We start from the raw sequence: 14,301 nt of genomic DNA on the forward strand, positions 1-14,301 counted from the left end.
TCATTGTGAGTTTTTTCTGTAAGGACGTGGCTTACCACTCCATTGCTTAGATCTCTGCATACCCTGACACTGTAGTCTGGGTGGTCTGTTTCCCCACGGTCTGGTTTGAGATGGCCTGGAGGGGGCTGAAAAGGACCAGTGTTTGGAAGGGCAATGCCTACTGAATCTAGCAGGTTGCACTTGTAAGAATTCTTTTAACCGTCTGCATAGACCTAGCTTTTTCTTCCATTTTTTTAAGAACCTCTTCTGCTTTGGTGCCAAACTGTCCTTGTTCAAAGGAGCGTCTAGTAACTTTGATCTGACATGATCTGGCAAGGTCTGCTCCTTGAGCCAAGCATATCTTCTCAATACAGTACCAGTGACTGATGCCCGGCAAGATGTTTCTAGGGCGTCAAAGCCACGCTGCAAAGTATGCTTGCTGACTTGGCTTGCAGAGTGCATAAGCTCCTGCAATTCTTTATTTTCTGCACAGTCTGTAAAGGCTGCCACTTTTTGTTTAATAAGTTCCATAATATGTTGCTGGTACTTCAGCATGTAAAACTGACAATTCAATGCCCTAATAGCAAAAGCTGAAGAGGTATATATCTTCTTACCCCATCTGTCCAAAGCTCTGGAATCCCTGTCCGAAGGGGTGGGATTCTTGGCTGTAGTTGCCTTGATACCTTTAGGCCCCTGGGAAATGATCTCTGGGTCAGAAGTAGGATTCTTGAAAAGAAATTTGTGAGTGTCAGGTACTCTGTAGTACCTGTCTGGTTTCCTAGGGGCAGGAGGTAAAGTATCAGGAGTAAGACTGGATTCCATAAAAACATCAACAGCTTCCAGGACAGGGGGTATTGCTAAAGGCCTGTGCTGTGGCAAATCTAGGAATTCTTTGAGTCTCTTTTTGGACTGAGGATAGTCTTGGCATTCCCAGTGGAAATGCTCTCAAAGTATGTAAAATTTCACCAAAAGAAAAATCCTCTGGAGGGAAGGCAGAGGGAATGGATTCCTCTGCATCTGAATCTTCATAAGCAGATAAGGGCATGTCTTCATAATCATATACCTCAGAGTCATCAGACTCCTGGTCTGCTGAAGCTGCAGGGGACTGATCTCTTTTCCTCTTAGCAGGGGAAGGCTGACTTCCCCTAATCAGCATAATAAGGTCTTCTGCCATTCTAAGCATTTGTCGTTGTTGCATGGGAGAAGGTGCATGTGCTTTGGTCATTTCTTTCTTTCTAGGTGTAGCGCGTATTCTTGGTCTAAGAAACTTGGTAGGTTTAGCTAAAAAAGAAGTCTGTTTGAGTCGAACATTGGTAGTGTGAAGAACTGACTCAGAAGCCAGTGCCTGCACAGCGGCAACAGAGCCATACAAGGTAGAGACATCCGCAGGTTCCATAGTCGAAGAAGAGTCTCACGGCATACCGGACTCCAAATAGGTCTCGGTAGAGGCCTGCGAATCCACTGAAGCGAGTATCAGGGGCAGCAAAAGCGCCTCACTGAGTACTGGCGAACTGGTGACTAGCTTAACGGAAGCGTCGTCGGCAGCTTTGGACCTATGCGGTCTGTCTCTGTCTTTATCCTTACTTTTTTTGGAATATCAGTAGTCGGATGGCTTAACGAAGCCATTTCGGAATATGGAGATCGAGAGCGAAAGAATTTAGTGACAATGAGAGCCCGCCGATGAATGGTTCGGGCATTGAACAAGGCACAAAACCGACAGCGAGGTACATCATGGTCTGGGCCTAAACAGGTGACGCAGTAAGAATGAAAATCTTTGTGTGGCATTTGCTTTCCACAGGCAAGACAATTGCTAACTTTTTCTGACATCGGTCAGAGCAAGAAAAAAGGATCCCCAACGGGGTACTTCGCTTTAGAAGACTTCATGATTATTCAATTCGTTAATGAAAATTCAGGTAGCGGCCGACAGGCACTTGCGAACTGCTTCTGCTTCAGCCTCAATGGCAAGAAAGATGGATGCAATGGCATCGGCTGCCTGTGTTTATACCCCTGATGACCTGACGTCAGTCCTGGAGTGACAGCAACCGACGCAGAAATACTAAAGCTCTGGTATTCAGGCCGAGTGAAGGTTACCTGCAGGCAGATAACCCAAGTGTGATGACTGCAACAGTGAAACACGAAGAACATAAAGAAAATCACAGCTCAAGGCTGACTTATGACTTTTAAGTCAAACAGTTAGATAGGAGCTCACGAGCAGCAGAACCTCAATGCTTCCACAATGAGCGGCGAACAAGATCTGAGGTAATTTGGTAGCAATGGAAGGGAAACACCATCCACTTTTTTTTAAGCTTAACTTTTCACATAAGTTGCAAATTAATTTGTTTACACTTGCATGACATATCACACATACACAGAAATTTGTAGTCAGGTGATCAGGCTGCTGTAAACAAGACAAGAGAGGTGTGAAACTGTTTTCCACTGTCCTTATTGTAGAGAGGAAGAGAACTTAAGAGTGATTCACAGCTGCTTCCAATATAGATGCGGCCATGCCTTTCACAGCAAAACAGAGCAATAAGATCAGTCACTGGTTCAAAGGCAGTCGTCACCTCTTTTAACAAATTTAGATAAGTAGCATCATAGTATTGAAATGCTAAGCTTTAAACATTAAATGCTTGTTGTTTATACTCCTTTTCATTTTAAGATGAGTAGTACCAAAGATGTCTGTTGCGGTGGTGGTGCTGCGGTAGCACTGTTGTCTCACAGTAAGATGCTGTCCTGTTCGATTCTCAGCTAAAGCGTCTTCTGTGTTGAGACATGCGTGAATGGGCGTACCTTTGTTGAAGGTTGTGCGTCAGGCCTGGCAAGTCGGTATGTAAAAAGCTACTGCCAATCATGAGCGGACTGGAGTTCCGCTGTGGCAACCCCTAACCGGGAAAAGCCGAAAGATACACACACAGTACCAAAGATGTCTGTGACATTTAGAGAAAAGTCAGAAAATATCTTTCTTGCAATTCTTGTAAAGGATCAGCACATTTACCAAAGTGTAGGGGGAGGGGCTGTCAATTCATCTTGGACTACAAAAAGGTACTTTGAACAAAGGCCTACAATTTAGCAACTGTTTTGATTGCAGCTGTATAATTCCTTGCTATACTATGAAGCAAGTCCTGAGACAACACGAATAAGGGTCATTCAAGAAATAAACAGTCCTGTTACAGAAGGTATACAAGATGACAATGACAGACACTAATCCTATTACATGTCAATGGCATAGGAATACACCACTACTTCCTTATATCTATCATGACTCATATAAAGCAGACCTGAAATGGATTATGGGAAAGAGAAAGGCTTGAAGAAAAATAAGATCATGTTGATATGTCAAGCCCCAGTGACAGCCATTTTGCAGACATTAAAATGTTATATGAAGCAGTCAGAGTGACTTTGATGTGTTTAACTTAGAACACAGAGACAGAGTGAAAATAATTTGATTTTTTTAGTTCTAAGGTGGAATTTTCCTTTAAGAAAACTTTATTGAATTAATGCAAGGAGACTAAACAATGTTATAGTTTATCAATGGTATATTTACTGCTGTGTAAGGCAATATATTCGTACAGACTGATATGTACTTTTGAAAATTATGTTGAATATGAGATTGTAAAATGCTGTGGTGTACCATCATGGACAGTAATGAACAATACCTACTTGGAAAAAAAGCAGTACTTCACAATTTACTCGTCAACCAAGAAGTACTGTTAATGGCAGTGCAGATTTTTTTGGTTTATTATGTCTGATTAAAATATAAATGCTCTAAACTAAGTTCCTAAACTACAAACTACATGAAACTATCACCCCAAAATGGCAAAGTTACTGTATACATATGGCAAAGTTACTGTACACATATAACCACATGAAAAAGAGTTTTGAGAAACTGCAGCCAATGCAAGCCTGCTCACCAACTTACATAAATACATTCTCACCTGCCTCTGCACTTGGAGAAAGACTGAACAGTAACATAAAAAGAAAAACAGTCAGAGACTGAGTGTGTCTATGTCCATGCACCCATGTCTCTCTGTGTGCAAACAAATGTATGAAAATGCTGAACTGAGCAAAGCTCTTGAGCAGAGTGACTTGTGCACTCTTATGAAGCACCTGCATGCAACCCCCCCCCCCCCACACCCGCAAGAACACTTCTACAGCTTGCCTGGCACTGAAAAGCCTTTTCATAACAAAAATTAGGTCTGAGATCTCGACTACATGACTGGAAGAAAAGAAATGGTTGGCTCTGTATGGTACAAGCCAGGTGATCTGTAATATAATGAAATAATTACGCTAAACACGTGGCCACGGACTGATGTGTGACTTTATGTAGTGCATTGCCGAGCAAAGACTGATGTTTGTTGTGTAACCTCATACAGCATGCACTGGTATATGCTATGTAACCTCTCAGAATGTTGTCATGCACTGATGGGCGCAGACTGTTGTGTGATATGTAACCTCATGGAATGTTGTCATGCAATGATAGGCACAGACTGGTGGGTTATGTAGCCTCTCAAAATGTTGTCATGCACTGATGGACACAGACTGTTGTGTGCTATGTAACCTCTCAGAATGTCATGCACTGATGGGCATAGACTGGTGTGTTATGTAACCTCTCAAAATGTTGTCATGCACTGATGGGCATAGACTGGTATGTGTTGTGTAACCTCATGGAATGTTGCCATGCACTGATGGGCACATATTGGTGTGTGTTATGTAACCTCATGGAATGCTGTCATGCACTGAAGGGCACAGACTGCTGTGCATGTAACCTCATGGAATGTTGTCATGCACTGTTGGGCACAGACTGATGTGTATTACATAATCTCAAAGAATGATGGCATGTACTGATGGTGGATAGTGGGGCAGACTACTACCTGTTATGTAACTTCATGGAATGATGACATGTACCAATGGGCACAGACTGGTGTGTTATGTAACCTCATGGAATAAAGGCACATACCATGGCAGGCACAGGAGCGGCCATGGTGGTGTAGCGGTTAGCGTTGCCACCTCACAGCAAGAGGTTCTCCCATTCGATCCTCAGCTGGGGTGCCTTCTGTGTGGAGTCTGCATGTCCTCCCTGTGGTCGCGTGGGTTTCCTCTGTGTGCTCCGGTTTCCTCCCACATCCCAAACACATGCTGACCCTAGGTATGAGTGTGTACATGTGTGTGCCTTCTGTGGAAGGTTGGGTGCTGGGCTGGCAACTCAACACCGTAAAAGTTCACTGCCAATCATGAGAGGACAAGTGATCCGCTGTGGCGACCCCTAACTGGGAAAAGCCGAAAGAAGAAGATGACCATGGTGGGCACAGGGCGGTAGTGTGTGTCATGCAACCTCATGGAATATTGCCATGCACCAATGATGAGGACAGACTGGTGTGTACATAACCTCTCAGAATGTTGGCATGCATTGGTTGGCATAGACTGGTGTGTTTTATGCAACCTCTTGAAATGATAGCATTTACCACTGGTGGGAACAGGGTAATATGTCATGCACGAATGATGGGTAACAACTGGTGTGTATGTAACCTCTCAGAATGTTGGCATGCACCAGTGATATGTACAGACTGGTGTGTATGTAACATCTTGAATGTTGGCATGTACTGGTGGGCACAGCAGAGACAAATATGCTATGTAAGGTTGTAGAATGATGTCATGCAGCAGTGATGGACACAGGCTAGTGTGTGTTTTATAATCTCATGGAATGCTGTCATGCGCTGATGGACATAGACTATTACATGCTGTGTAATCTCATAAAACGATGGCATGTGGCAACGGTGACAAAGAATGGTGCATTCTGTAGCTTCATGGAATATGGAATATATATGTACTCATAGACAGGCTTATATGCCCCTCATTTTAGAATCTTTCAAGCAAACAGAACAAGACTGAGAAATGGAGAAAGTTTATCTTTACTCAGAGACGGCGACAATATCAGTTTATAGGATCCTGTGTAATGTGATCTGATAAATAAAGCATGAGGAAAATGAGGCCTGATCCAAGCAACAAAAAAATACAAATCATTTCAGTAAGTAGATTATCTGTAAGGCTACTTCCAAATGTGGATGCCATGAAATATGCCCTTAAAGTCTACTGTTATAATAGTTTTCAGGCTGATACCCGGGTATACAATACTATCATAAACAGCCAAAGGTCTGAATGACAAGCACACGAGATCATTAAGATACTATATAGGTGAATAAAGTAGCAGGTGTACTGGACTGCTGCACAGCTTTGTTTCAAATGACAGAATCTATTCTAATTAAAGGAGACGTTTAGTAAACAGTGAATGTGTCAAACAAAGGATGAAAAAAATGTGGGCATTCAGTGCAAAATGCTACAAAGCAAACTAGTTTTACCCATACTTATCACAATAAAGGACAGCGTTCCAGTTAAAACTACTGCACTGGTTTCTCAAAGTATCCCAAAGAATCTGATGTTTCATAAGGGAAGAAGGCTAAGCACAAAATCAATGCCTTAAACATGATCAACAGATACTTCAAAATGCAGCAAAACTGAAAAATAAGGTTAGAAAATCTCTGTACGAGTATAGCTGACTGGTAAAGGAAAACCAAAAGATACACATAAAAGCATTTAATTATTAAATTACTTTAAAGAAATTAAAAAAAATATATTTTCTAACCTGCTGACAGCGTTTCCAAAACTAGTCCGAATATTGTCAACAACTGATGCATTTGGTAGACTTCTGACATCTGCAGACGTCTCTCCATGCTAAAAATAAATGACAAAAAATAAAACACTTCAATGTTCTGGTGGTAAAGGCAAACCATAAGAAGGTGCGGCCATCTAAAATGTAATGTTCCTAAGTTGGACACTTCTAATGAGTACATTTATCTTGGCTGTAAACTAACCCTCTCACTCTACTTGTTCAGTACAGTAATATATTACATAGTGGTATTTCACCACCTTTGTCAGAAATGGACACTTTATGTTTAAACATGATGCTTCTAGTCTGTTTTTCTGGTTTGATGTCAAAAGATGCTCGGTTCAGGATATTAAGATTTATGCCAGAGTATACAAATTGTACACAACTATATGTCACTTTTTACTTTCATAGACAATGACAATGTGTTCTGCTATAGCTACTGGACTACAACTATGATTTACCATGTTTGTTTCTGCATTTAATTACAAAAAACATCCAAAACTGCAGTGTTCAAAACAGCAACTTTGTAAAGAAACTACATCACATCCATTAGCAGAAAGATTAGTAGACGACAAAGGAACAAAAAATGTGAGTAACATTAAATGTTCACCTTACAAACACAAGGTGCAGGGTTTGATTCTCACATGGGGTAATTGGCTAAGCTTAAAATGGTCTACAAGGACAGTTAGCCTAGTACTAATCTATGAACCTATGAATATATGACTGCTAAACCAAATATACAACTCAGTACCTGCAGAAAGGGAAAAAAAAAAAAACAGTTTCACAGTGCTCTATATCCAGCAAGCCCCCATCCTTGACTTTGGCAACATTAAAGTCCAATCCAGGATCATGCCTTTTCCACATCTAATACAGAAACAAATTAAGCATTTTAAATTTGAGGCCCAGGCTGGTGATGTCATCAACTCAGTTGAGTGCGTAAATCTGCGCCACAACTTTAGACTTATGAACTAAAAAAGTTCACTCCAAACTTGGCACACTCTATAGGGCAAAACCATCCCTAACCAATGACACCAGATTTGCCACAGCCAGATCCCACCTATTCTCTACCCTCCTTTACTGCTTCCAAATCCTTAATCTACATAAAACCAGCTTACACAAGCTCGAAACCTGCTATAACAAAATAGTCAAGTTTGCTGTTAATATACCCCACAAAGCTCATCACCGTCATGTCCTTTACAACCTCAATTGGACTGAACTACCCAGTCTGTTATTTCTTGACCAACTAACCACTGCCTACAGCATAATCTACAAACCCAACAACTGCCCTGCTCTCATTGACCTACACAACTAAACAATAATCCTAGGTCCCTCAGATTATCTGACTAATTCTAAAAGTTACTGAATCTCACAACTACCATGGCGATTCCCTCTACTCCCATAAAATAGCCAAAACCTGGAATTCTCTCCCCCAGGACATCCGAAAAAATCCAGAGTCACAAGTTCAAACTACTCCTAAAAGAACACCCTTCTACCCACTGGCTACGATCCTGCACAGCCCCAGGTTAATCTTACTACCTATTGTTACTTACTCTAACTGGATGATACTCTCTAACCTCTACGTTTCTACTCTGCCATGATCTCTCTTCTCTCTGCTTCACCTACCAAAATACTTTTTTATTGCTTGTGATTTTTATTATAAATGTTACCAACCATATAAAGTTTTGTTATTAAGTTACTTGACTGCTACTCTAAATGTTGCCATCATTGCAAAGTTTGTTCTTATGTTATTTGATAATGTGTACTTGTTTGCTTGAATTCAAGAATCTGTAACTGTGCAACCTTACATTCCTATCAAATTCAATGTATTTTTTAAATCTTTAATTTCTGTATTACACTGTTTTTATGATAAGTAATTGTTGGAGTTTTTTCTCCCTGGGTCTCTGCTGAAAACGGGCTACTTGCCCAGTCGGACACTACCTGGTTAACAAATGTAATAGATAAATAAACAAATAAAATAAAATAAATTATTGGATGTGACTATTGCATGGGTTATAAGGCAGTATATGATATGATTTTAACTGACAATTCCATTCCTGACACATACACACACTGCAGAGCAGGTCAGCTAACACCAGTCTAGGGAATTTAACAGCTAAAATGTATTATTAGTATGATTATTATTATTAAAACACACCTGTCTCATGTTTTATTATTATAATTAACTTACTATTCATCTATATTTGTTTCCCAGGAAGGTTCAACTGGCAAAATCAACTTTCATCAGAGGCCAAGGTGGAACAATTCCAGAAAACATTTGTCTAACATGGCAAAATACAAAGATTAGAATATAAGGAAAGTTCTAAAAGCCATAATTTACACATCTGTAAGAATAACAACACCATGTAATACAAATGCTTATAATAGCAATGTGTTAGAAACAGTACTAAAATTTCACAGTAAAAGCAAATTTATTCACCTATGTAGAATTACAAAGTATAATGAGACAACATGATGCCTGTAACAACTTACAGAAAAAAAGTCCAAGGAATTCCCTACATAAACTTTATGCATCTCCCTAGGACTTAAACTCTTTCATTTATGATCCAACACTGTATTACCAAATCGAATAGATGCCCAAAACATGAAGCTTGACAACCTCCTACTATATAATAGTATAATTTCCGCTGCTATACAACTGTACTTTGTGAGTGCTACTCCTAAGATGTTACTTCCTTAGGTCATATGCATTTCTCATCTTCTTTTCCTCATTGCACATGCTATGTTTCTCCTATGTGCTATTAATGTAACAATATGTAACTTTGTAAATTGTATGACATTTGCTTTTCTATCCTGTACGTTATTTGCTGTAAATGTGGAGCTTTTCTCCCCGGGCCTCCGCTGAAAATGGACATGTGTCCAGTCGGATCATCCCGGTCAACAAATGTAAAATAAATAAAATAAAATAAAAATATCAACACAGTATTACATTTATCAAGATTCATGAAGGCTAGCATGCTTTCAGCTTCACAATCAAACTTATGGAACTGTACGAAAAGATTAAGTCATTAATTCTTTGATTTCTGCTCGACCCGATACAAGCTTATTAGGGTGCCAGAAATTATTCATGTATTCACTGACGGCAAAGACACTAATTCTGAATAGAATGCCACTCTGTTACTGAATAAGTACATGTGCATGGACACACACATTCACAGGCACACTCACTCATAATAGTACACACATATATGGGTAAATTTATAGAATAAAACTTCTGTTTTATGTAATACATTTTTTTCGGATATGTGATGAAAATGAAGCATCCAGCAGACACCAAACTCAGATGCAGGTATGCAGGCTTCAAAACGATGGTTCATTTAATGAAAACCTACAAAGTATACTTAGTTCAACTACTTTAAAAACTTCCCCAAAATAAAAATAATTTGTTCCCTATGAAAAGAAATGTGTTGTTTTGTAGGAGAGGACTAGCAGAAAATGAAAGTTATGTACCTGTCATAAGAACAGACCTATGGTGTCTCTTTCTGTCAGGTCAAATGAGTGGGTTATCAGATCAGACTCAGATCCAGGACCGTCCATTTTCAAAAGACTTCAGCCACAAAGCTCTGCCTCCTCTATTCATAATACCTAGCTCTGACAGAATCACCTCAGAACAAGTTTGCCCCACCCCAGAAATGCTTCCAATGCCAATTTTGAAAACATGACACCAAGGGCAACAAACGAAAGGAGAAGCAAGAATCGAAAAAAAAAAAAATAAAGGAAGGGGCAGGTGGAAGGGACGGTTGAACCAGACAGAAAGAGAGAACACGGCTCTATCATTATGGTAAGTACATAACTTTCGTATCCAATGTTTCCTCTTCTGTTTGGGTTCAACCTGTGCGACAGAGTCCCCCAGCCATGTTACATGCCAGGGAATCCCTATGAGAGCAAAAAGAGGCTGTAGACCTCCACTAAATATCCAGCTTGTAGAGGGGACGCAAAGATATGTGGACACACTTAAGCAGCAGCACAAATGTCATTCATAGCAGCTCTTGAGAGAAAAGCCATAGAGGTGACCATAGCTCAACTAAGCCCTCCCTTTCAAACTGTATCAAAAGAAATGAAATCGGAGAACCACTTAGATAATGACTTTCCCAACTGGGCCTTTAAAGAGTTGATTAGACTTTCTGAAGGATTTGGTTCTATTCAAATAAAATCTCAGTTGCCTGTGAACATCGAGACAATGAAGCAAATATTCTTCTTTGTCTGAAAATTCAGGGGAAAACACTGATAATTGCATGGCCTGATTTAAATTGTTCTCTGTTCCTACTTTATGCTGGGTCCATTCTGAGAGATACCCTGTCTTTATGAAAGACCAAACATGGAGATATGGAGAATAAAGCCTACAGCGCTAACACACAAGTGGCAGAAGTAACAGACACCAGGAAGAGTCTTCCAAGACAATAACTTCATGGAAACCATTGCTGATGGCTCAAAATGAGTTCCAAAACGCACATGAAACATACAACAGGGTCCCAAACAGAGGTCACAATAAAAAGTTCCCTTGAGAAAAAGTCTATGAAACCTTTAACACTGCCATGGATGCATCTCTGCCAATGTAAAAGTTAGAAATAGCTGCTAACTGTACTTTAACAGTAGAATAACTAGATCTTGAATGAAACAAGTCAGCAAAAAAATCAAGGATAACCCCCAAAAGTGCAGGGAAGAGTTCCAAAGCCTTGAGAAGTCACCCAAAAGGTGAAAGCACTTTCACTCACTAGCAGAGACTTTGCAAGAACATAATTTCTGAGAGGAAGAAGGACAAAAGACCACTCTGTCTGAAAGCTTCAGATCTCTGCCTATCAGGGGAACCGTAGAAACCATGCAGTTAATCAGAGAGGCTGAAGGATGGGCGGGTTCAAGCCTAATGGATGAGAAATCAGATCCGTAATGGGATCTAGGACACAAGGAGGGTACCTCAGAAGAGGCTATAGAAAGGGGGCCACCACCTGATGGAGCCAAAAAGAAGAAATGAGAACCACCGTCACTCAGCAAAAGGCAGCCCTTTGTAAGAACTTTATTATCAAAGGAGTTGGGGAATACACATACATTGCACCCCGGGAGTCAAGCACATAGAAGAATATCCCAGGATGACTATCCCTATTGGGAAAACTAAGGCATAATAACTGCTGCACTTGGTTTTGGATGGGGAAGCAAACAGACTGCAACACAGAGTGCCCCAGCACCAAAAACAATCTGAGCAGTAACTCTCAGATTTAGAAACCACTCGTGCAGAAGAAGAATGTTCCTGCTCCGACTATCTTTCTAAATACTGGACTTCCTTAGGATGTGCATTGCTACTAGAAACCAGAGATGAAATTGCCAACTGCCAAACCCTTATGACCTCCCAACAAAGAGTAAGGGACTGGGTCCTCCCTGTCTGTTTAGATACCAGACAACACAGATATTGTTTGGCCGTCTGCACTGAGATCACACCCTCTGGAGGGAGAAAGTCCCAAAAGGCTTGCAGTATGAAAAGGACTGCCCTCACCTCCAAGACACTGATGTGAAGATTGGCCTTGATCATAGACCAGATCCCTTGGACACTCTTCCCTTCAAAATGCCTCCCCCCTCCATCGGAGAAGGGAAGTTCTGTCATGACCATATTTTGTGGAGGAGGAAGAACTTTTGATCTCCCTTCCGACACCAGGGGAGACCCCCAAACACCATCTGACTTGATTTTGACAGACTTCTGTCAATATGATTGGGAATGTTCAAGGATGAGTCAAGGAGGACCATTATGTAGCTGGTTTTCATAACAGTCTCCTCATGTGGTAACTTGCCAGGGGAACTAAGCACATTGCTGCAGCCACATGACAGAAGAGTTTCAGAACCAAAGAAGTTGGATGTTTAGTGTAAGACAGTAAGTAGATGGACTGACAGCCAAGTGCATATACGCCGACAGCTGGAAGTTTTGCAATCTAAGAGACTGTGTTCAGCAGGCAGCCTATGAACGCCAACATCTGGAATGGCTGAAGGCTGGACTTCTGATCATTTATGCTGATTCCCAAGGAATGGCACAATTGGAGTAAAGAGTCCCTGACTCCGACTAGTGATGCCTTTCATGGAGGTGGTGAGAAGCCAATCATCCAGGTAAGGGAAGACCTGGAAATCCTGCAGCCTGAGCCAGGCTGCCACAACTACAATGCACTTGAACACCCAGGGAGGGTAGTGGTGGACAGTGCGCTGAAATGATGATGATTGGCTCCCAGCCGGAAGCACAGAAACGTCTTAAAGTGCCTCACTATCCTTATATGATGGTAGGTGTCCTTGAGATTGTTCATGCACATAAAGTCATCCTTCCTCAAGGCATGCAGAATAGACTACTCCATTAACTATCCGGATCTTTGTTTCACAAAGTGAATTAATTTGTTCCAATCCAAAACTGATCTGAGGTCCTTATTCTTCTTTGGGATCAAAAGGAACATGGAATACACGCCAGATCTGTATTGGTCAGGTGGGTCCTCCTGGATAACTCTGTTTTTACACAGCTTTTGGATATCGATAGCTGCATTCCTTCTCTGACAGAGTGGCACATCCAGAAGACATTTGGTGTCTTCTTTTGAGGGAAATACAAATGGAATCATGTAGCTTCTGGATACGACTCTTTTAACATCCATACGTCTGAGGAGATGGCCACCAAGCTTCCAGGTGTGCAGCCAAATGACCGCTGACTGGCTCCAGAGCCAGACAGTTGGCCAACACTTCTGGGGTTCTGGAAGGGCCTCCCAAATAAATTTTCATGGAAACCTTAGTGCTGCAGATTGCCCCTGAAATCTACCTGTGAATGGCTGGCACAGATTTACCAGCTGTGCTCCCTCTGTCCAAACTATAAAGTAATTACATTGCCACCAGACAGCTACTCTAAAGCTCTTACATAGGTACCCAATTAAAATTGATACTAATACAAATGGCAGAGTTTGACCAGTGCTGAAAGGTTTTCAGGAGTGGCCACAGTGTCACTAAAATAAGCATAAGTACTCTTAAGATGTTAAAAGTGTTCTCTAAAAGGCCAGCCACAAAGAAAGGTACAGAAATATTTAATAATAAATAATAAAATAGAAAACATGAGAATACTGAATATCCATCCGTCCATTCTCTACCCCTTTATCCCATCTTTGCACATGGGTTCAGGTGGTCACTTCAACAGTGACAATCATCTCGAGCTAAGGTTTACAATACCGGGTGGCTAGCCCTGTCGCTGCAGTTCATCCATACCACTCACTTGCACATGCACTCAAACCTACGGGCAATTCAGTGTGTCCAATCCACCTATTGTGTGTCTTTGGAATGTGGGAAGAAAACCCACACGACCACAGGGAGGACATGCATGCAAACTCTGCACAGGAAGCACCCCAGCCGAGAATCGAACTGGAGAACCTCTAACTGTGAGGTGACAATGCTAATGGGTGCACCACTGTGACCACCCAATACTGAAGATCTAGTTCCAACAAACAGCAGAGTTTCAATCACAGGAGATATAAAAAATAATACAGTTGGACAGACTCACACAGATGCAGAAAAACAATACTTAACTTATCTCACTATATTTTCCTGACTGAGAATTATTGTTTTCCAGTAAAGTTTACTATAGCAAAGCAAGATGATGATTGCCAAGTTGCTTACTGCAGCATGGCAAGATG

General features: G+C 41.1%; 1 protein-coding gene across 1 annotated transcript in view; it reads right to left on the reverse strand.

The window, feature by feature from the left end:
• The window catches only part of MLH1 (mutL homolog 1), a 2,895,606-nt gene that overhangs the window by 1,639,340 nt on the left and 1,241,965 nt on the right, over positions 1-14,301 (reverse strand). Inside the window, exon 8 of the mRNA XM_044064896.1 lies at positions 6,620-6,708. Within this exon, the coding sequence (XP_043920831.1) occupies positions 6,620-6,708 (89 nt within the window). The remainder of the gene's footprint in view (positions 1-6,619; positions 6,709-14,301) is intronic.

The sequence above is a fragment of the Protopterus annectens genome, chromosome 3.part0 (genome assembly GCF_019279795.1).
Source record: "Protopterus annectens isolate FY-2018-M chromosome 3.part0, PAN1.0, whole genome shotgun sequence".
In the NCBI taxonomy this organism is placed as follows: Eukaryota; Metazoa; Chordata; order Ceratodontiformes; family Protopteridae; genus Protopterus; species Protopterus annectens.